Source organism: Microtus oregoni, unplaced genomic scaffold, assembly GCF_018167655.1.
Source record: "Microtus oregoni isolate MIOR12 unplaced genomic scaffold, Mior012 000033F_ref0000390, whole genome shotgun sequence".
Taxonomy (NCBI): Eukaryota; Metazoa; Chordata; class Mammalia; order Rodentia; family Cricetidae; genus Microtus; species Microtus oregoni.
Window position 1 is genome coordinate 15,774,087 of NW_024543092.1, and position 23,012 is coordinate 15,797,098.

At 45.4% G+C, this 23,012-nt stretch overlaps 1 protein-coding gene across 3 annotated transcripts in view; it reads left to right on the forward strand.

Moving 5' to 3' along the window:
- Arid1b (AT-rich interaction domain 1B) overlaps nucleotides 1–23,012 on the forward strand; it is a 348,435-nt gene that overhangs the window by 107,662 nt on the left and 217,761 nt on the right. For all 3 annotated transcript variants that reach the window (XM_041679956.1, XM_041679957.1, XM_041679958.1), the window contains exon 3: nucleotides 1,390–1,539. In XM_041679956.1, coding sequence (XP_041535890.1) covers nucleotides 1,390–1,539 — 150 coding nt within the window. The remainder of the gene's footprint in view (nucleotides 1–1,389; nucleotides 1,540–23,012) is intronic.

Below are 23,012 nucleotides of genomic sequence, written 5' to 3' on the forward strand. Positions count from 1 at the left end.
ATTTTCCTTTGATTCCATTGTATGTGCTGTGAATTTGTGCATTGTCTTGGAGATAAACTTTTTAGTATTAAAAATTATTTTTTCACTTTTTTTTACTCATTAGAATGGTTGTAGATAGTTTGGCTCTTCGATGTGGATCTGGTCCTTTGGTTTCTGAAATGTGTGGGCTCGCGGGGCTGAAGTTCTTGGAGTTCTCTCACGACCATATTGTGATGTTATTAACAGGAGGATAACGTCACCATCCAAAGCAGCTGAGTGGTGCTCACTGCCTCACTGCCTGATCTTGTTTTTCTTTTTCTTTCCTGCTCTCCCAGTTGGGTTGGGGTTGGGAACACAAAAAACCAAACCAAAACAAAACCCAACAAGTCTATTAGGTGTGTGGGGATTGCTTTGAAAGAAGGTAGAAAATACTGTCAGTGTTGTAGCTTTTGCACAAGAGAGGACTTTTTTTCTGAGCAGTGAGTGACTTAGGGGTTTAGGTGGCAGGGCACTGGAGACAAGAATGGTTTCCGCTGACTTGCTCTAGCTCTGCTATTTGCAATGCAGGGTTCTTTGTTTTTGCCTGCTCTGTCAGCTAAGAAATCTACCCTCTATTGAATGGGTATTTGTCCTTCAAGAACACACATTGGGCATGGTATTATTTGATATAGTTAGTATCTTCTGTATATGTATTAGCTTTCCATTACTAAGACAAAGTCTGAGGGAATCCTCTCAAGTAGGGAAGCAGATTCTTTGGCTCCCAGTTTTGAGGGCACATGATTGGGTGGCCCTGTGGCTCAGGGTCCTTGATAGACCACACAGCTTTGTGGGAGCACATGCTGGAGAAAAGAGCTTACTGCACGGACAGCAAGAGAGATGAGTGTGCAAGGGGTTGGAGTCCCACTGTTCCCTCTGAGAGTGCCCATTGTCTTGCAGGCCTCGCAGGAGCTCCATATTCCTGCACATTTAAGACCAAGGGGTTTTGTTTGATGATAATGAGCACACTTTCCTTATAGTGTATTAGTAAGTGGAGGTGCTGACGTCATCAGCCCACATCTGTTAGAGGCTGAGAAGCGTGTTCAGCACACCGTGAACCTGATCACAGCCTTCCTACAGTGTGAGTGAGTTAGCCTGGACTGTGTGAACTCATCATGAGTTTGCTTGGGGGGTTTAAATGACCGCTACCCCTAGACATTCATGACTGTGTCAGAACGTGATACCTGATAAATGTCACACTGTCTGTTGAATCCATTGATGGTATGTGACAGAAGCAGAAAGTCAAGTTATCGAATGAGAAGAGGTGTAAACACTGCATTGTGTTTCCCTTCACACGATGGTGTCAAACCCCTATTCGAGTTCGTTTACTTCCATCTCTTCAGTCCTCATTTGCTCCGTTTGCCTTTCTTACAGATGCCGCCGCAGTATGGACAGCAAGGTGTGAGTGGTTACTGTCAGCAAGGCCAGCAGCCATACTACAACCAGCAGCCGCAGCCCCCGCACCTCCCGCCCCAGGCCCAGTACCTGCAGCCCCAGTCCCAGCAGAGGTACCAGCCACAGCAGGTGAGCGTGACTGCTGCCCCCAGGTCCTGTTTTCTCCTCCAAGTGTGTGTTCAGAGGCTGACTGTGCCCCGAAAATCCTCCTGCCCTTTAAGAGTTATTGGAGGGGGGTGCTTTGTGTGTGTGTGACAGGGTTTTTGTGCGTAGCCCTGGCTGTCCTGAAACTAGCTCTGTAGGCCAGGCTGGCCTTGAACACCCAGAGATGGCTTGCCTCAGTTTCCTGAGTGCTGGGATTAAAGTCGTGCACCATCACCCTGCAGGAAACGGGGATCTAACCCTTCTTCTCACCGCTGCCTCTCCTCTCCCCACCGCGTCCTACACAGTGAGGTGAAGACTGGGAAGAATAACTTGCAGTAACTGCTGGCACTCCTGACTAGTGGCAGCCGAGAGTGTCACTCATGTCACGGTCATCTGTGTTCTGAATCTTGCCGCCTCGGTGAGGCCCCACAGGAGGGTTTGCAGGTCAAGTGACCCTGCTAGATGGCCTTTTATCTTGGCCTTTTCATTATGAATGTTTAGGGCTGCAGCATGGAGCATGGTTGCCTTGGAGTGCTATTCTCCTGAAGCTCAGTCACAGTATACTAAGATATGCACAGAATGTCCAGCCAGCACGCTCTAAGACTCTGGTCTTCCCTTTGCTGCCTGGCTTCCTCTCTCACCTTTGATCCTCTGCCACGGTTCTCCTGAGTGCTGGGACTGTGCGCTGCCACCATGCACATCTAGTTTCTGGTTGAACTTAGACGAATTAAGGACTTGTTTTGGAGGCAGGGAAGATGATGGTGAGCAGGTAAAGGCACCTGCCTGAGCCTGGCGAGCTGCATCCAATCCCTAGGATCCATGTGGTAGAATGAGAGCAGACTCCCAACATCTGTCCTCTGACCGCCGCCTGCGTGCGCACTCACAAGTACATAAATGTAATAGAAATGGAAAAGTATTTGTTACTGGGCCATTTCAGCTTACACAGTTGAGAAAAATAGTGTAAGATACATACATCTGTTTCATTTGTTTTAGACTGTGGCTCTCGAGTGGAGTGAGATGGAACAGCTGAGAGCCTTGCTCTGCACAGCTACAGCTGTGCGCAGTAGCTCCAGTCTCCTACAGAGCAGCCTCCTTGCATGCTAACCTTTTCCTCCGTCCTCTCTTTTTGGGATGGCGTGGTCAGGAGAAGGAATATATGTGACACAGGCGTCTCCATTTAAGGGCTTTTTGATGGAGTGAAGATTTCTGACCTTAAGTTGAATATGTAAACATGTAGAGCTTAATTTAAAAAATGTGTTGTCTTAATTATATATATGTGTGTGTGTGTGTGTGTGTGTGTGTCTGTCTGTCTGTCTGTCTCTGCAGTTTGGTACACATGAGTGCAGGGGAGTCAGGTCTCTCCTTGAGCTGGACTTACAGGTAGTTGTGAGCAGCCCTAAGTGGGCGCCGAGAACCTAACGAGTGTCCTGAAAGAGCAGCAAGTGCTCTTAACCATGGAACTTCATTTTAATTGCGCGCATTCTAAAAGTGCATTTGCTCCCCCACCCCCGCAGTGGAGGCGCATGCAGGCGGATCACTCTGAGTTCGAGGCCAGCCTGGCCTACAAGAGCTAGTGCCAGGACAGGCTCCAAAGCTACAGAGAAACCCTGCCTTGAAAAGCAAAAACAAAAGTGTATGCGGGGATTTGTTGAAGTCCATTGCCACATGACATTGATTCTAAAACTGTGGAGGGAGTTTATGGTTTTAAGCAAAGCATATTATAGCCACTGGAGAGAGTGAAGCTGGCGTTTAGTCCTCTTGCCGACATATGTATGTTTTAAAAGCTTGAGCAGCCAATCTGGGGTGTACAGTACTTCAGTTATTTCATCTCGCTCGTACTAGTGTGTGAACATTTTGAAGCTCTTTCATATTGGTCCCTTTAACTGAGAGGAACTGGCACTTGGGTTTTTGTTGTAAGAAGGCTGCTTGTTTGTTCCTGGATGCTCAGCCCCAAAATAATCACACAGAAACCATATTATTTGCAATACTGTTTGGCCAATATTTTAAGCGTATTTCTGTCTAACTCTTAAATTAACACATCTCCATTAATCTGTGTATTGCCACAACGCTGTGGCTTACCGTGTAAAGTTCTAGCATCTTTCACTGTTGGGCTACATGGCTTCTCTGTGACCCCTCGTTTTTTTCTCCCAGCATTCAGTTTAGTTTTCCCTGCCTAGTTCTACTCTGCCCTACCAGGCCAAGCCAGTTTCTTTATTCATTAACCAATAAAAGCAACACGTAGACAGAAGGACCTCCCACATCAGGTTTTGATATACGAAGTTACAGGCTTTTGTGAGGGCTTCCAGAACCTTATTGAACGTACCTGTGGACATAGGATCTTTGTCACTTTGTTGAAACACTCAGGTTAATTGCATCGCTCATTTCACTCTCGTGTACTGAAATGAGTCTCACTTGTCAAACCAGTTTGATTAAGGACTCTGAGTACCTGTCAATTCCTCAGGACCAAGCTCCAACTTCTCTTTTATGAAGGGTTTACTGATGGCTTCCAGAAGATGGCAATTAGTCAATTCATATCCTTCATATTTAAATATTGACAGTGTGCCACAGGTAGAACCTGTTTTAATGAATACTATTTTAATGTCCTTAGTTTAGGGCTTAATTTTGCTGTTATCACTGTCCTTTTATTGACCTAAATGCATTGAAGTATATGAAATACTGTATCTTGACCATGATAGCTTATTATAAAAATGATCACTTAACGTGGAAGGGACCGGGAAGAGAAGAGGGAGGGGACACTTTGGTCAGAATGTAAGATAAATAATAAATAATCAAACAACCTAAATAAATATTTTATTATTTAAAAGAAAATGATTCCTTAAAAAATGTCAGGACTTTTTTCTTATGTCTTTTGTTTTTTGAAACAGGGTTTCCCTATGTTGCCCTGGCTGTTCTGGAACTTGCTCTGTAGACCAGCCTGGCTTAAAACTCAGAGATCCATCTGCCTCTGCCTCCCGAGTGCTAGGATTAGAGATATGTGCCACCACCACCCGAATATGTTCTAACTCTTGAGCTCTAGAATATCTGAATATTTTTAAAGTTTAATTTGATATCCAAAGATTATCTTAAAAAAGAGAGAAGTTTCTTGGCATCTTAATTATCTCTAGCTATGTTACCGCCCATACCACTCTTTGCCAAACAATCAAACTATTACAGTACACGGGTACATGCATTTATATATGCATGGTATATACTTATATTTGATAGTACGTAGTATGGTGTATCTCCTATCCTTCTTTGTACAATTGAAGGTGTTCTGTGATACCATGTTTATTCTTTGTTACTCTTTTATCTACTTACATAAATACATTTTCTCAAATTTTCAGTTCTTTATAGCTTTATTGGGTTTTATAGACATATCATAGTATATTTAATCTGTTCTCTTTAATGACATTGAAATTGTTTGTAGTTCAAACAGTGTTGCCCTTGTAACATGTGTGTATCATCTGTGGGATGATTGGACAGGTAGCACTAGATGTCAGAGGCTGGGTGTGTTTCCTCTTCCTCTTCCAGATGGCTCACTGTGGAGGCCACCTTGTTGACAGAGGTTTCTATCCCACCTGGTCCCGCAGCCATTCAGTCCCAAAGAAATATACAGAGGCTTACATTAATTATAAACTGGTTGTCCTATTAGCTCAGGCTTATTATTAACTCTTACATCCTACAGTAACCCACAATTCATGTCTGTGTTAGCCACATGGCTTAGTGCCTTTTATCAGCGAAGCATTTTCATCTTCCTCTGTGTCTGGATGCAGACTCAGCCTTTCCTCTTCCCAGAATTCTCCTGTTCTGGTTGACACGCCTATACTTCCTGCCTGGCTACTGGCCAGTCAGCGTTTTATTGAACTAATACAGGTGACAAATCTTTACAGGGTACTAGACCACTGTCCCACAGTATCGTCTCAGTTTGTATACCATTTCCATGAGTAAGTACTGTCCTGTACTCATTACCAGTGCCTCACGTGGATTTCTGGAGGTAGTGCCGATTGTCTGTATTTAAAAGGGTTTCTGTTTGCCATTCTCCTGGTCTGTAAATCCATGTCTTTTAATCTTGGCTTCTTCCAATTCAGTTTTAAAATTGATTCATAAAAATTGTGTGCCTTTTGGTAGGCTCCCCCGGAACACTGGTTTGTTTTTATTGTAGGAGTGGAGGGGGGGGGTACTGTGAGACGGCTTAGGTGGTAAAGGTGCCACTATCCCTGATGACTGTGTTTAGTCCCCCAGAATCCATATGGTTGAAAGGGAGACGTTATTTCCAAAAGTTTTCTACTGACCTCTACATGTGCGCTTTGGTATGGAAAGTGTGTGTACACACCATCAGAATAAACAAGTGAGCATTTCTAGCAAACAAAATGGATAAAAAGTGAGAAGTCCAAAATTTGTGTTGTGGCCTGGAAACCTAGAAGGGCGCTGGCGCAGGTGCGGTCTGAACGGAGTCTGCTCTCCCTGTGACTTCTCTGAATCTGGCCTCAGGATTCGGATGATAGTGTGGATGCTGATACTGGGGAGGGCAGTTTACTTCATTCAAGTCCCCAGTTAAATGGTTGCTTTGATTCTAAAGTACATAAAGTTAACTCCTGCAGCTGTCTCCCCTCTGTAGCCTGGAGATGTCCCTTCTGTCATTTGCTCAATCCCCTGAGATGTGCTGAGTTTCTTCCAGGTTCCTTTTTGTTTGGCTTTCTATACTGTTTTTCCCACTGTGTGTTATCTGCTAGCTGCATATCCTCAAGCACCCTCTTTCAGAGTTTTCTCAGCTGCTTATGTTTGCTGTGTATTTCAGACTTGCCTAGAATCTCTGTTCCCCCATCTTTACTGGGGCTTTGGATATGTGCCCCCATCCCTAGACTAAACTCTCATTTCTTACTGTTTTCTCCCAATGAATTTGTTTTTGTTGTTATTGTGATTGTGTTTTTTCTTTCTTTATGTATTTTTTTTTGAATGTTTAGTACTTAAGAAAACAGAAAAGCAAAAAAAGAACACGGTGTGCAGTTGAAGCCCATTCACAGAAGGCCGAGGGCACGTGATACTGAGTGTGTCTATTCAGATTTCTGTGCTGCAGGCCAGGGAAGATGCTGGCCTAAGGAACTGGAGGAGCATCTTGGAAGGAGGTTGCTAATAGTACCTGGTGTGGTGCTTATGGGGGATTAGGGAATGAGAATCAGTCCTCAGTCAGCTGCTCTCAAGGCCCTGGGGAAAACTGGATGATTGGATATTTTCACAACTGGCAGAAGGAATGAATTGGGACAGAGTTGACACTTGTAGAGAAGGGGGCACAAAGCCTCCACCTGCCTGTCTTCTCCTTCACACCTGACTGCACTGTCTACTGGAGTGCTCCCGTTCACCCTCCTCCTTCACACCTGACTGCACCTTCTACTGGAGTCCTCCCGTTCACCCTCCTCCTTCACACCTGACTGCACCTTCTACTGGAGTGCTCCTGTTCACCCTCCTCCTTCACACTTGACTGCACCGTCTACTGGAGTGCTCCCGTTCACCCTCCTCCTTCACACCTGACTGCACTGTCTACTGGAGTGCTCCCGTTCACCCTCCTCCTTCACACCTGACTGCATCGTCTACTGGAGTGCTCCCGTTCACCCTCCTCCTTCACACCTGACTGCATCGTCTACTGGAGTGCTCCCGTTCACCCTCCTCCTTCACACCTGACTGCACCTTCTACTGGAGTGCTCCCGTTCACCCTCCTCCTTCACACCTGACTGCACCATCTACTGGAGTGCTCCCGTTCACCCTCCTCCTTCACACCTGACTGCACCTTCTACTGGAGTCCTCCCGTTCACCCTCCTCCTTCACACCTGACTGCACTGTCTACTGGAGTGCTCCCGTTCACCCTCCTCCTTCACACCTGACTGCACTGTCTACTGGAGTGCTCCCGTTCACCCTCCTCCTTCACACCTGACTGCACCTTCTACTGGAGTGCTCCCGTTCACCCTCCTCCTTCACACCTGACTGCACTGTCTACTGGAGTGCTTCCGTTCACCCTCCTCCTTCACACCTGACTGCATCGTCTACTGGAGTTCTCCCGTTCACCATTGCTTTAGACTGTTTTAAATTTCCTTTATATTCTTCCAAAGCACCCCATCTTTGTCTCGAAATGTTCCCGGGCCTTTCCCCTGTGCCTTCCCCTTTTGTTGCTATTGTAAGTCTTATTCTTCCAAGAGTTACCCTTTCTTACCGCTGCTGTGTGGGTGGGATGAGTTTATCCCGTGTGATGGCGGTAAGCTTTTGTCAGTGCTATACTCTTTCTAGTTACTTGGTTTTCACAAAAATACTTAATTTTTTAAGATATAAATTATCATCCAACTATTTTTTATTTTATTTTTTGCCTTTCTGCATCCCAGCTTCTCTTCCTGTGTTGTTAGTAGAAACTGACAGGCCCGTTCTCTTAGCTCTGATCAGATGGAAGCCTGTAGCCTTTCACTGTAAATGTAATCTTCACCATTGGTCTTCTTTCTTTTGGTAGCTGCCCATCGTTGGGCTATGGAGGGCCTCCCCTTTTTATCTTACTGAGGTATCTTATTCATGATGGAAATCAAATTTTTCTTTTTCTTTTTGTCTTATGTTGTTGTTGAGATAAGTGCTTCTTTTTTACATATAATTTGTTTCTGACATAAGAACATCTCTTCTGGGGCTATTAAACCAGTCCTGGTTCTGGGATAAGCAGCCTCAAGACACATTGTATACATGCACACACAGAGACACATTGTATACATGCACACAACCACACATACACACACACGCACACACGCACACGTGCAGACACACAGTTGGATATGGTTTTCTGGTGTCTGTGGGCTTCTTATTCTAGTGCTGTGAATGAGACTGAGCTGTGATTATCTTCTAGAAAATCCAATGTCTGTGGGATCTTGTGAGACAATTGCAGACTCGCTGCTCTTCTACTTCTCTGGAATGCATTTTCTACTCTCTTAATGTTTTGCAAAAATGTCCGGAAAGCCATAGCAAAGGCTGTAATTCTTAATTTTTACTCTTTATTTCACCCTTGAGTTTTAAACTTGTTATTCCATTTTTGTGTGTGATTATGAGTTACAAACGTTTTCTAAAATCAGTTCACATATAAATATTTTTATATTTATGAATTTAACCATTTCATTTATTTTATAACATTATTAACAAATTCATAGCCTTTATTGGTATTATTTTTGTAACACCCGAGCTAAGGCATTCAAACTGATATTTTTCTTTTACTCTTTTGTTACTTTGAATGATTTTCCATATTAATGGACTCTGATGTTTCCATCATGTATGTAAGTGCCATTGATCATGTCCCTTAGCTCCCTCCTAACCTTGTCCCCTCCCAGTTCTTAAGTCATTTATCTTTTACTTTCAGGTCATCTGTTTAAGAAAAATCATTTCTGGTAAAAGCTTTTCCAGGGCATCCTTGGTCTTTGTCTTTTCCATTAGTGTGTGTGTGTGTGTGTGTGTGTGTGTGTACACATTGTGTTTTGCTCCCAATTGTGTCTTGCTTTCTCTTTTTCTGATGTGGTGTCTTTTCTGTTTTGTTTTCTGGTTTTCTTTTTATCAGTTGCACCCTTAGCATATCTGAACCCTTTAGCCAAGACTCGAGGAGTTCTTCTAAGTATTGTGTTAGGTAGTTGCTCCAGTTGATGTATATTGCCTTTGACTTTTATTCTTGAAGATCGTCTGAGGAGTCCTTCAAGTCTTTGTTTGCTGAAGGAGTTTCTGTGTAGTTCAGTTTTGGTTCTGAGCCAGTTTCCTTAGAAGGATTGGTTGGTCTTTGCTTGGCCTGTCATTTCTAGTACTGATTCCCCCTAGGTGCTACCCGTCTATGGGTTCTGGCCACCTGAGTCATGCTTCGTCTTCATTTGTTAAGTTTCTCTTTTTCACGTGTTGTAGACATAACCCTGGGCAGAACTGTAGAGTCTGCACACACAGTGCAGCTACCGTTTCCATCACTGATGGGTGGCAGGTCAAGTCAGTGTCCAGCGCGCTCCTTCCCAGCCTCGTGCCTTCCTGAGAGCATTTCAGAGTGGGATCAGGACACATGTCACCTCCAGATAGTGCCATCATCTCCAAGTGCTAAATCCCTTGTCTTTCCATCTGCTGAGCTAGCCCTGGTGGGATACAACATTCGGCCCTAATGCATACATAGCAGGTTTGTTTCAAGCAGAATTTAGACAAAGGTAGCCCACTGATTTAGTTCTTAACCCATATATATATATATATATATATATATATATATATATATATATATGAACAGCTTTTCTCCTCTGCTGACTCTGTACCTTGGTGTGTGGGAAACTGGGTCGTTGTCCCATAGAGTGGCTTTCCTAGTTGTATTATCTTGGCATGGCTGAACATGTTCTTCTGTGTCCTGTGTTTTGTCAGCAAGGTCCACTGGCTGGAAGAGCTGCATGTTTGTGGTTGCTGTAAGTCATGGCTCTAAGAGTTCCTGCCCGCTCCCCTTCAGAGATGTCCTCTGAAGTTCCCTTTGCATTACTGCCTGCAGTAGTTCTTGCTCTCACCTTGGCAGTGACTACCAACCAGCGCCAGAGACATTGGGATGTAGACCTTCCCTCTTCCCAGACTCCCTCAAGCTTTCTCCCCCACTACACCAGCGAGTCTAACCCACATCTTGTGAAGCTAGTTTGGTGCCCATCATTACTGACCAATGGGCTGCTCATTCTGTGAGTTTATTATATCACGTGGACATAATACTTGATTGCCCCACAATCGCGAAGCCAAGATTGATTAGAGGGTTTGTGTAGTATGCCTCTGGGACCACTTTAAACAAAGTTCTCCTCCTGTGGTTTTGCACACCACAGGGGCAAGTGTGAATTTTGACCAGATACCCCGCAGTGGTCAGCATGTGGTTGCTGAATCTCACAGGAGCTGTGCTTTTTATTTCTCCTGCCTCTGCTCCAGACCTGACTCTTCCTTCTCTCTTGTTGGTCCATACACTCTTAGCCAATGGCGCTTCTTGGTCTCCTACTCTGTTCTTCATACTGTACTCCTGTCGACAGGCTCAGACTTCTGCCTTCATCTTACCTGTGCCTTGCACAGTAACCATCAAGAAGCTGAACTCTTTAGCAGAAGCCAGCTTCCCTAGCTAGGCTGGTTTCCTGTGCTCGCGAGGCCAAGGATGAGCAGAGGTGTCTGGGGCAGTTCAGATGTGTCACATCTCCCTTGTTGTTTGTTGTCAGAGTGTTGATAGCAGATAATCCAGAAGGCTCACTATATATATATATATATATATATATATATATATATATATATATATATATGATAAAGAGTTTCTCAAATTTAGGCTACTCCTGCCTCAGCCTCCGGAGTGCTGGTTACATGTACCTTCTACTGTACCCGGTTTAAGTTTCCCATTTTCTAGTGAAACTTCTCTAATCCCTCTTTTCTTTTCATTTTAAAGAATGTTCATAGTTAAATAAGCAACTTTTAGAATTTCAAATAAGCCTGAACAATATGCCAACTACATGGTAAAAATGAAAGAGGTTTTATTCAGTGTTTCTGAGCATTAGGCAGTGCTCGGATACAGCCATTAGAAGCCTGCTGCAGCTGTTTGATGTTCGTGTGGGGTCTCTTTGGTCTTGACAGAACAAGGGGCGAGCTGGCAGGAGCCTTGTGTTAGCACGTCTTGTATTTCCAGCAGGATCATCAGTGTGGTATCCTCTGCTAAGATGGTAAAATTCTCAGCAAAGCTGCACTCAGTCTTTGGTTAGTACACCAGGCCGTCTCCTTCCTGGGAATGTTAGCGCATACTAAAATGATTTCAAGAACACTTTGTTGCTCTCTGCAAATAGACTAGCTGTTGTGTTGCTATTTGGGGTTAATGTATGTGTGTTCGGTTGTATGTATTATATACTGACTGAGGATTGAGCAGGACCCCACATATGCCAGGCAGGCATTGTACTAATGGAGTTACTTCCTCATCCGTGTTTTACTTTTGGTTTTCTCTTTAAGTTACCCAGTTTGGAGCTTAGGCAAGCCTTGGATTTTCAACCCTGCTGTTTCAGCCACCCAAGTAGCTAGGATTATTGGCAAGTGTAGGTTGCTGGGCTTGGTGGATGTTTTTAGGTGCTCATGAATGCTGGGATTTTTTTAAGTAGCTTGGGATGTGAGGCAATGATCTGCTGTATCAGTGTGGTATTCCTGAACCATGCCCATGGAATCACATTGTATTTATTTGTTAATATTTATTTTATTTATGACTTAATGTGTGTATTGTGATGTGCGTGTGAGCGTAGACAAGCACACTTGCCCCTGTGCACCTGTACAGGTCAGAGGACAACCTTGGGGAGCAGTTCTTGGGGACAGTGAGTTCCAAAGACTGGACTCAGATCATTGGGCTTGGTGGCAATCACTTTTCTTGGGGCCCTTCCTTGCATTTCTTTACCCTTGTAACAAGTAATTGTTCACCTGACATCTTGTCAGTGCATCCAAGTAACAGGTTTCTTGGGAAATAAGCAGTTTGCTTTACCATATACAGAAGTTACAAATCAGGGTAGTCCCTGGTATAGCCAACAAAGGACAGCAAGGCATTTCTAGCATGGACTCCTGTTTCTCCAGTTAAAGTTGCAAGGGACTGAGAGAGGCAGAAGCTGTTAGCCTTGGGGTATGTTTTAGGAGAGATTTTTATTTCTGTGAAGAGATAAGGAAAACATTTAATTGAGGTGGTGGCTTACAGTGTCAGAGGTTCAGCCCATTATCATCACGCAGGGAGCATGGCGGTGTGCAGGCAGACGAGGTGCTGGTGAAGGAGCTCAGAGTTCTACATCTTGCAGGAACAGGAACTCGACTGAGACACTGGGCAGTATTCTGAGCATAGAAATCTCAGTCTGCCCTATAGTGAAACACTTCCTCCAACAAAGTCATGCCTCCTAAGAGTGCCACTCCCTAAGGGATTATGGAGGCCAGTGACACTCAGAGCCACAGTGTGACCTGCACAAGATGAGTGGAATGTGGTCAGACCTGCTCAAGACTGAGCAGCTGCACTCCGTGAGACCTGACAGCATGCAGCAACCACACAGCAATTGTCAGGGAAGTGAGGCCCAGGGATTCTCAGGATTGTTCTCTCGGGGCTGAGTGACCTGGGGAGTGGCCCTGGTGTATGCAAATGATCTAAGTCTGTAAAGAGAAGTTGCTCCAAAAACCCTGGAGATGTTGAAGTTCCTTTTGTACTGCTTGTGTTTTCTGAATTGTCTACAGCAAACAGTCTTTCCCTTTCCTCCTTAACTAGCAGGACTCAATCTCCCCTTAGATGCTCCCTGCCTTTTAGAAACCTTCTCCTGTAACCAGGAGGCTCTCAGCTCCTGCCTCCTCAGGGCAGGGCCAGGAGTGAGTCTCTCACTTCTTTCTGCTTACTGACTATAGAAGATCCTTGACCTAGGCTCTACATTCCCTCAGGCTATCCCATCCCTCTTCAGTGTTCCTCCCCTCTCAATCCCATTCCCGCTCAGCTCACACCCCCTCGCTCTCCTTATCCCCCTCGCCTGCCCCTGCTTAGTTCCCTGAGGAGTGAGATACAGGAGACAGAACTGCCTCTGTGTCCCCCCCCCCCCCCTTCCTCCCCTCAGCCTCCCTGGTTTTCACAGGCTCTGGCCCTTCGTTTTCTCTCACTGGAGGCCCTGCCTCTCTCCCCTTGTCTCTTTGCCTCAGCCACTGCTTTCTCTTTCTGTTGTTCCTGTCAGCACCAGAGAGCTTCTTGCTTTCATCACCGGCTGTCTCTGGACCTTGCCGGTCACTACTCACTCTTCACCCTGGTTTTTCTTTAACTTCCTGTCTCTGAGTGTTGGCCTGTGGGTCTGGTTCGCTTTCAAGTCTGTTTTCCTTCATTTCCCTCTGTTCTTCTCTGTGTGTCTTGGTGCTGTGTCATTGAGTATCTGGAGGGGTGATCATCAGATACCCCTGTGACTGGGACTCCCCCTTCCGCCTGTCCAGCTCCTGTTCTGCCTTCCAGAGATGGCCCTCAGGGCTTCCAAAGCTCACCATGGAGCCATGCTGTTGTTCTTTCTTCTGCAGACCTTCGCCTTCTCTAACCCCCAGCCCCAAGTAAATAATCTTCTTCCTGATAATTTGACCAGAAGCGTAAACAGAAAAGATACTACACTTATTTATCTTGTGTGTGCTATGACAGCTGTATGAAGGTCAGAGGTCATTTCCTGGCTGTAGCACCACAGTGCCCATCTTCTACCTAACTTGCTGCACTTTTCTCCCTGAGCTTGTTGCTGTGTGGCCTGTACAAACTTGTTTGTCAGGGCTTGCTATTGCCCTTGCCTTCACCCCTTAGCAGAGAAGCTTTGTGAGAGGAAGGTCTCTGTGTTGTGGCTGTTTTCTCTGGTTCTGCGGGTTTGTGCCTGGCACAAAACAGACACACAGTAAACATTTTGAATATTGTTGCTAGTTTAATCATCAAAAGTATCTTTTTACTTTCTGGGTGCATGGTAAACTTATTGTTTTAGCATTGAAGAAATAAAACATTTGTTGCTGGGCATTGGGATATGTGAGGTTTTTGGTATGGCCCACAGTAGCTAGTTGGAGGCAGTTCAGCTAGTTGGCTTTTTCACATTCTGGGGGTGGGGTGGGGGCAGAAGGTTGGGTGGGCTTGCACACATGTGCCTTCAAGCCTGCCTATTGGCCAACAGGCTTCGTCCTCTAGTAGACAGGCAAATGTAAGGGCCGGCCAGGTACAGAGAGCACTCTTTCAGAGACTTAGTTTTTTCCAGCTTCCTCCTTCATAGGTTTTAAGAAGTTAGCTCAACTGTGTGGATAGTTTAGCGCATAGTTTCCAATGGCGCTTGTATCTTGAGCCTCAGCAATGCCTAGGACTCTACAGGCTCCTAAACTTGAGGAATCTGCTGTGTTGTGTTCCAGGGTGAATCAGCCATGGAGATTTAAGAGCAAGTACTTTTGGACATGTCCGGGTTTCTCAGGCACTGGAGACCTTGAGTCAGTCAATAACTCCGAATTTTTACTGCTCTCCTTTTCTTCTGCAGCTCCTCTAAGGGAGGGATAGGTATGCTCCTCTTCTCCTGTGGACCGAGTGGATAGCTAGCACACAGCAGGAACTGTCTACCCACCAGTATCTGCCCAACGGTCGGTCTGTTTGCTTTGTTAAAAAGAAAGCCGGGCGGTGGTGGCACATGCTTTTAATCCCAGCACTCAGGAGGCAGAGGCAGGTGGATCTCTGTGAGTTCGAGACCAGCCTGGTCTACAAGCACTTGTTCCAGGACAGGCTCCAAAGCTACAGAGAAACCCTGTCTTGAAAAAAAAAATCTTGATTTGCGAGGTCTTACCAAAGAAAGAACCTGAAGTTCTTCCTCTCTGAGTCCTAGTTTCCCTTTGTGTATTAGGGAAATCTTTCAAGCACTGTGAAGTTGCCTGTAAGATGGATGTGCCCTGCTTCCCAGGCTCCTGAGCAAGCTTCGTACTCCTTTCATCTCGGATCTGTAGAACAAGGTGCAGTGAGGGGAAGGTTTCTCCATATCCATCAGATTCCTGTTTCACACTGGGCACATGGTCCTGCAGTGTCGAGTGGAGTTGGCTGGGGCAAGCCGTCTGGTCTGTCCCTTTGCTGTGACAAGGATCTTCTGATGCAGCACCACCTTTAAGACCCAGTCAGAAGCCTTGGGTAGAGCCACACCTCCTCCCATGCTTATAACAGGGCCCGCTGGCTCTCACAGCTGGAGAAAGCCTTCCTGTCTGCACAAGAGTCGCACCAGGCGCCCCAGCAAGTTGCAGCTGCCTTAGAGGCTATGCCGTGCAATGCATCCTTAGAAGTCTGCAGCATACAGCAGTGCGGGTGCCCCGGCTTCGCTCTTGTGGGTGTGGCTTATGGATTTCAGTGCTGCTCCAGATTTGTGAGGAGAACGTCTTCTTAAGATGGCAGTTTGTCGTTTGTTTTTGTGTGTGTTGACTTCAGGTCACAGGTGTGATCCATGGTAAGAGCAAACAGCACTGGGAGCTTTCACTCACGGGAGAGCCTCAGACTTCATCATTGTGTAGTGGGGCCTTGACTGTTGCTGAGCAGCTCCGTATCAGGAGGGGGACAGCAGGGCAGCAGAGATGCTATCCAGCCACACTTCGGGCGTCACAGTGATTGGTGTGTCTGAGGTCTTGAGCAATGAGCCTGTTTGTTGATGGGAGGAGGTGTGGTCTTAGCAAGGACCAGTTCTGTTACTGAATATAGAGGCCACTGAACTTTCTAAATGACCCTGTACTTCAGCAGTCTGGGGTCTTACTAGCAAATGTGGCTCTTTTTGTCCCTCCCCTTCAATATTAAGAAGAATTAACAGACTATCAAGTTTTTTTAAATACTTATCTTTATTTTATGTGCATTGGTGTTTGGTCTGCATGTGTATCCGTGTGAGGATGTCAGATCCCCTGGAACTGAGACTACAGACAGTTGATAGCTGCCATGTGAGTGTTGGGAATTGAACCTGGGTCCTTTGGAAGAACAGTGAATGCTCTTAACCACTGAGCATCTCTTCATTTCTATCAACTTTTAAAAAATACTTACTTTTATTTTTTATTTATGACACCCTTGGAGGCCAGCAGAAGGTGTCAGATCCCCTGGAGTCAAAGTTTAGGCTATTGTGAACTACCTGACAGGGGTGTTTGGGACCAAACTTGGGTCTTCAGAAACAAACAAACAAACAAACAAAAGAAAAAGCAAGTACTCTTAATCACTGAACCATTACACCCCACCCCCACCATTCTATTTAGAAGAAACAAAGCATTATTATGAACTGTTTCCTTCTAACGGGTTGGGTCACTTGGTAGTTGATAAAATGGAAGTAAGTTGAGGGTGAGGCTGGAGGTGTTGCAGATGTTTTAACTGTCCTTTCTTAAAGAAAAAAAAAATCATCTCGTCTTGTTCTTTATAGCCATTCATTGTCAGCAGTTTTCAGATGGCTATGCCCGGACCTCCAGTGTGTGGTGAGCGGGCTGGAGGAAGTAGTGCTGGGATGGACGGGGAGGCCTTTGGAACTGTGTCACGTGAGCTGTCACAGCCAGTGTTAGAGTTCAGCTCTGAGAAGAATAGACTCTGACCTGAGACGTACAGTGAAAGATATTTCTGAAGTAAACTTAGCAGCCCGCCTCTCCAGTCCCCACTCTCCGAAGTCACCGTCAGTTCAGTGCCTGTGACACGTGCATCATGTGAGCCCTGTGTCTCTGTTTCACTGTTTACTCTGGTCTGTCTTGGCCTGACAGTAGGAGCCACGCTTCCTCCATCTCCTCCTCCTCTCATTTGTGTTGGACATTTGAGTCCAGTGCCAGTCATCCCTTAGCATTGTGCCGTCACAGAAGGGACTGTTAGCTCCACACTGAACTATCGCAGTCTTGAGTTGGGATATGCCAAGGACTGGTCAACTCTGGGTTATGATTGAATTTTGAATCTCTTTCACTCTTCTTGTTTGCTCTAAGGGAGAGTGGTCTTGAGCTTTGAACACTTGCTAGAGAAATTTAGTGAGCTTGAGGGACTGAGGAGAAAACTTGGCTGTTACTTTAAGGGGAAGTGAGGGCCATCCCTAGACGATGGGCGAGCAAGTCCCTGGCACTGGGGCAGCCAGGCTGGCGCAGGACACAGTTGGTGAACATGTGTGGGTGGCAAGCAGGTGTGGAGAGGCTGTCCTCCATGTCCGGCTCCTTGTGAGGTCAGTTATGTACCCACTGTCCCGGCAGACTGGTAAGGATCATGTTCCTTGAGGTCCGCAGTTGATTCTGCATTTTAGGAATTCTTTTCTCTGAGAGCTTTGGGAAAAGCCCAGAGAATATAGAAACAGTGTTTAGAGGATGTAAAAAAGCCACTTGGCGTGGATGCTTTTTCTTAATTGTGTGGAGTCAGGTGGCTCTGACCTTAGTGATCTGAGCCCATGCTTTCTTCTCAGTCCTGGGAAAGAAACCCTCGGCCTTGGGGAATGCCTCTTCCAGGGTCTCAGTGTAGCTCAGGCTGGTCATTCAGGGCAGTCTTCCTACCCGAAGTACCCTAGTTCTGAGATTAGGAAGCATCAGTAACCACACCTGGTTCTCACTTTTCTATTTTTTTTTTTTTTGGTTTTTCGAGACAGGGTTTCTCTGTGGTTTTGGAGCCTGTCCTGGAACTAGCTCTTGTAGACCAGGCTGGCCTCGAACTCACAGAGATCCGCCTGCTTCTGCCTCCCGAGTGCTGGGATTAAAGGCGTGCGCCACCACCGCCCGGCTCTTTTTTTTTTTTAAAGATTTCTTTTTTTTTTTTTTTATGTATACAGTGTTCTGTCTGCATACCAGAAGAGGGAACCAGATCTCATTATAGATGGTTGTGAGCCACCATGTAGTTGCTGGGAATTGAACTCAGGACCTCTGGAAGAGTGGCCAGTGCTCTTAACCTCTGAGCCATCTCTCCAGCCTCTATTTTTATTAATATATCTTATTTATACATAATTGGTCTTATGACATTTTTGTACATGTATATTGGTCATATATCCACACACACCCCTATATATATGTGTGTGTGTGTGTGTGTGTGTGTGTGTGTATATATATATATATATATATGCACACCCCTATCCATTACTCTCTCTTGTCTGCCTCCTGTTTGATACCCTTGCTGGTCTTTGCACAGACACACACATATACACATGCATGTATGCACATGCGCATGTGCCTTAAACTTGACCCAGTCAGTTTCTTCAAGTTTGCTAACGAGCATGTGTGAGGGCTTTTTACAGTAACTAGACCACTCAGGAAAATGTCTTCTCCCTTCCTAGCAAGCCCTGGAGAGGGCAGGGCTAAGCATCCTAGTGGACAGATCGTGTGCAGGTAGTTCCAGTTTCCGTGACTTAGTGGTGTGACGGGTCATGCCCTGAAGACAGGGTATGGCACCACTGTCTCTTCCGCTGGCCTTATATTCTGGAGTGTAACTGGAAATCTAACTGCGTTGGGCTATGATTTGATAGTACTGCATTTCCATGTTTAATATTTTCAAGCTATTTTATTTCTTTTTAGAATGAGAATCAAAAAGGGAAACCCAACCAGAAGTTGAGAAATAAGATGGTAATGCCTGTCTGAACCTTCGTTTCCTTTAGAAAGGTGGTGGAGAGGGCTCCCCGGCAGAGCTGCCTGGATGTTTAGGTTGGCCTAAGCATTTGAATCTGGTTCTAGGTTAGAGTCTCCCAGGCCTCTGTGAGCATATGCAGGGTTGGATCTGTTCAGAAAGACAGGGCAGGTACATCACCAGGTCATGGCTGCCACTGAGCGCTGGGGTAAAGGGTATCAGTCATCGAGGCTCATTGTATCATTACAGCCTTCTCTTCCCTTTTTATTTATACTCTAATGCAAGAAAATTGGGAATCCCCCCATGTTTATATTTGCTACTCTTAGCAGTTTTCATTTGACTCTAAAATGCACACTTCAGTATGTCAAAGTATGAAAAGAAAACTCAGTTTAGAGATAAATCGGCGGCTCTTTTAGAGGACCCAGGTTCTGGTCCCAGCACCCTCATGTCAGTTCATGGTTGTCTTTAATTCCAGTCCCAGGGGCTCCATTGCCCTCTTCTGGCCTTGATGGGTACCAGGCTAAACAGGCACACATTCAAGCAAAAACACCATACACATAAAAATAAATAAATGAACGAGTAAATAAATGTTTGTCCTTATCAGTCATTTTGATTAAAGACATTTCCTAAGTAGAATAACAAACTGTGTGTATATTGTGTTATAGTGGAAGAGAATTCATAAATGTTTAAAACTGTGCTGTCTTTGGTGTTTCCTAGTTTAGGCTATGGTCGCACACCCCATTCCCCAGTAAAGGAGAGGACAGAAATAGCTCATTTGCTGACTGATTTTCTGCAAAGTTCGGCATATGGGGTGGAGTGTGTTCATGTCTTGGGTTCACTTTTTTGAGCACAGAAGCGGGGAGAGGCCGTTTGCCAGGTGGCAGTTAGGATTTATGGAAGGGGAGGGAGGAACTGTCTTTTTCCGAAGCTTGCAGGGTATTTACTTAGCTAGCACTCTTACCCCAGCTGCTATTTGTGGAGGACTTTGGCGCCTGTATTTAACTCTTCCAGAAACCTGGATGTACATCAAAGTTTGAGAGCCACTGATGTGCTCACAGCTAACCAGTGCTTTCCGGTCTTGTGCCTGGCCTTGTTCCTGCGGACTAACTCACTACTCTAACACCGGAGCGTCACAGAAGCAGTGCCTGGAGTTGGGTTTGATTGCAGCTGTCTTTTAATCTAATGGGTTCCCCGTCTCTTTCATTCTATTTATACAGTAAAGACACATTTGGCTCCAGAGATGGGCAGATGGTCAAGCCCGAAGGCCATCAGTGACGGCTCTTACATTTGCTTTCAGACCTCGTGTTTGCAGCACAAAGTGGTGGTCCCCACTCCTAGAGGTTTTGACTTAGTATTTTAGGGCACAGCCTAGTATTTTCCTATCTGTAAAACTCCCCAGTATTTCCGGCTGTAAGTGGGGACCCTCCTTGGAAATCATGGTAGACTACCCTAGATTTGAAATAGCTTGTCAAAAAAATCCCTTGTCACAGTACCAGAACCTCGACACTGTCTAATGTAGCTGGGTCTGGACTCCACCATTTTACTAGTTGCCAAATACGTTGGATATCAGACATGCTTAATTATGATGTAATTCATGGTAAACCCCACATTTCTGGACATTTTTTTTCTTTTCCCCATGTAAAAAATTAGTTTTCTTTTTTTTTTTTTTGTTTTTGTTTTTTTTTTCGAGACAGGGTTTCTCTGTGGCTTTGGAGCCTGTCCTGGAACTCGCTCTGTAGACCAGGCTGGTCTCGAACTCACAGAGATCCACCTGTCTCTGCCTCTCGAGTGCTGGGATTAAAGGCGTGCACCACCATTGCCCGGCTAGTTTTCTTTTTAAAGGTAAGAGTTTTCCTATAATCATAAGAACCCTTAAGCAGACTATATATTTTTTTAAATACCGTAGAAGAATCTTTAAGCAAGCTAGATTTTTTTTTTTGTTGTTGTTTAGAAGTGATGTACATGGCCTAGTTTCTACAGATTAGTAAAGATGAGAGTACCTGGATCCAAGGTGTCTTCAGTGTAATTTCCCCCCTCCCATAGTTTGTTTGTTTGGGACAAGGTCTCACTGTACTGTCTTGGCTTTGGAACTCACTGTGTAGTAGAGTGACCTCAAACACAACAAAGATTTGCCTGCTTCTGCCTCTTGGATGCTTGGATTAAAGGAACGTGGCCCCATGCCGTGCATCTCATATAATCCTAAAGCACAAACTGCAGTAGAAAGAGCCTCCAAGCCTGCCTTCAAACACTTCATTTTAACATTGTTTAAAGTGGTCAGTGGTGGTGCACACCTTTAATCCCAGCACTTGGGAGGCAGAGGCAGGGGGATAGCTGTGATTTTGAGGCCAGCCTGGTTTATAGAGTTCCAGGACAGCCAGAAAAACCCTGTCTCAAAAACCCCAAATTATAAACAAATAAATGAAGTAAAGTGGCCAATTATTATCATCACAGTCCTGATAAAAACACACAACAGGGTCTGTTTTGTCTTAATTTGGAAAGGTTTGGGTGTGATGTGAAGGAAACAGCGGCCTCTAGCTGTTCCTTGTTGTCTCCTGTTGACTTTGTCTGTTGCTCCTTGTCCTTGATCCTCTGTCTCGTTTAACTCAGTTCCTGGAGTCCTTCTGCAGGAACACAATCCACTTGATGTGGGAGTTTCTTGAACTTGCTGGGTAGGCTGGGCTTGGTCAGAGGTAAGCTCCAGCCTCCTTTCTCAGGAGCTGTGTTCCTCAGTCTCTGTCACAGGGGCTCAAAGATTAGGCTGTGGTGGGTTGCCAGGGATACTCCAGCAGCTCCCTCCCCAGGGCGGGGATTGCAGGACACTTCACCACACCCGCATAATGGGTGCTAAGGTCTGATCAGTGCTCATGTTCTCAAGGCAAGCGCTTTACCCGGTGAGCTGTCCCATATCCCTTTTCAGTCTGAGACCTTTACTCTATGAGCATTTCTGAGAAATCAGCTTTTAAAGGTGGCACCTTCCAGTCTTAGAGGTGAGTTGGCAAGCCCGCAAGTCTCTCTCCTCGGCAAACACAGATTCTGTTTATATAGGCTATGGGTTTTATACATTTTGTTTGCATAGGTTGCTATCAGGCTGCTTGTGCCCCCTCCTATTTTCCTCTAATTAAAGCACACGCACAATAACAAGGTGGCAAGTGTAGAGAACTGTCCAGACCAGCCTTACTCAGGCTCCCAGAGCTATTATTGTGCATTTTAAATCAGGCGCCAACTGTGTTTGAGCATTTTCTACTATTTTTATTTCAGTTATTTTATAAAGGATTATAATGTTAAATTTGTTAATTTGTACTTAACCTGCTCTGTAAATCTCAGTGAAGTTATGCCCCACTTCTGGTGAATGCCACTGTTGATACTGTGTAGCTTTGCTCACTAAACTTGGTGGAGCCCTGCTGGACTGTACTCTTAGGTGATGTGCTTCTTGGTCTGGGAGGAATGGATGCACGTTGTTGCAGTGGGTATCAGCTCCCCAGGGTATTCAAAGCCAGTGCCAGGCTCACCTCATTTCAGAGCCAACGAAAACATGACCTAAGTGGTGACCATGACCTCTGTGAAACAGAGAAGATCCAGGCTGTTTTACAGCCGCAGAGCCCTTTTGACCTCAGCCTGGTCATGACACAGCACTCGATACTAGGCACCTTGATACTATGAACCTCTTGATTTTGATAATTTAATGAAAATGTTACATTTAATCAACTGGCCTCACAAACTGTAAGGAAACTTGGAGAATTGGTTATACTGTGATCTAGGGCTAGAGCTGGTCAGATACTGGGTGGGCACTATAGAAAAGTAGTAATAAGAGGGGCGGGGCTGCATCCCCGGCACCCCGGCCGCCTGGCTAGCTTATGCCCTGAAATAACAACACACAAACTGTATTCATTTTAAGCACTGCTTGGCCCATTTCTATCTAGCCTCTTCTAGGCTAATTCTCGCACCTGGACTAGCCCATTTCTAATTATCTGTGTAGCCCACGAGGTGGCTTACCAGGAAGATTCTAGCCTACGTCCATCCTGGGTCGGAGCTTCATCGCGTGTCCCTCTGAGAGCAGAGCTATCCCTGTCTGCCCAGGAGACGGGAGCATGGCATCTCTGCTCCAGAGGTAGAGCTGTTGAGTCTGAGCTCACTTTCTCTTCCTCCCAGCATTCTGTTCTGTTTACTCCTCCCACCTATGTTTTAACCTATGAGGACCAAGCAGTTTCTTTATTGCTTAACCAATGAAATCAACAGATTGATATATGACACTCCCACATCAGGTCCCCAGTTCCCTCTCCCACCTGATGACTCACTGACCATGGGCGCATCATTCAACTTCCATGCTTTGACTTTCTCATCAGTGAGGCAGGACATTTGGCTCTTTGTATCAGTGAATCAACCACCGATAAAAATATTCAGA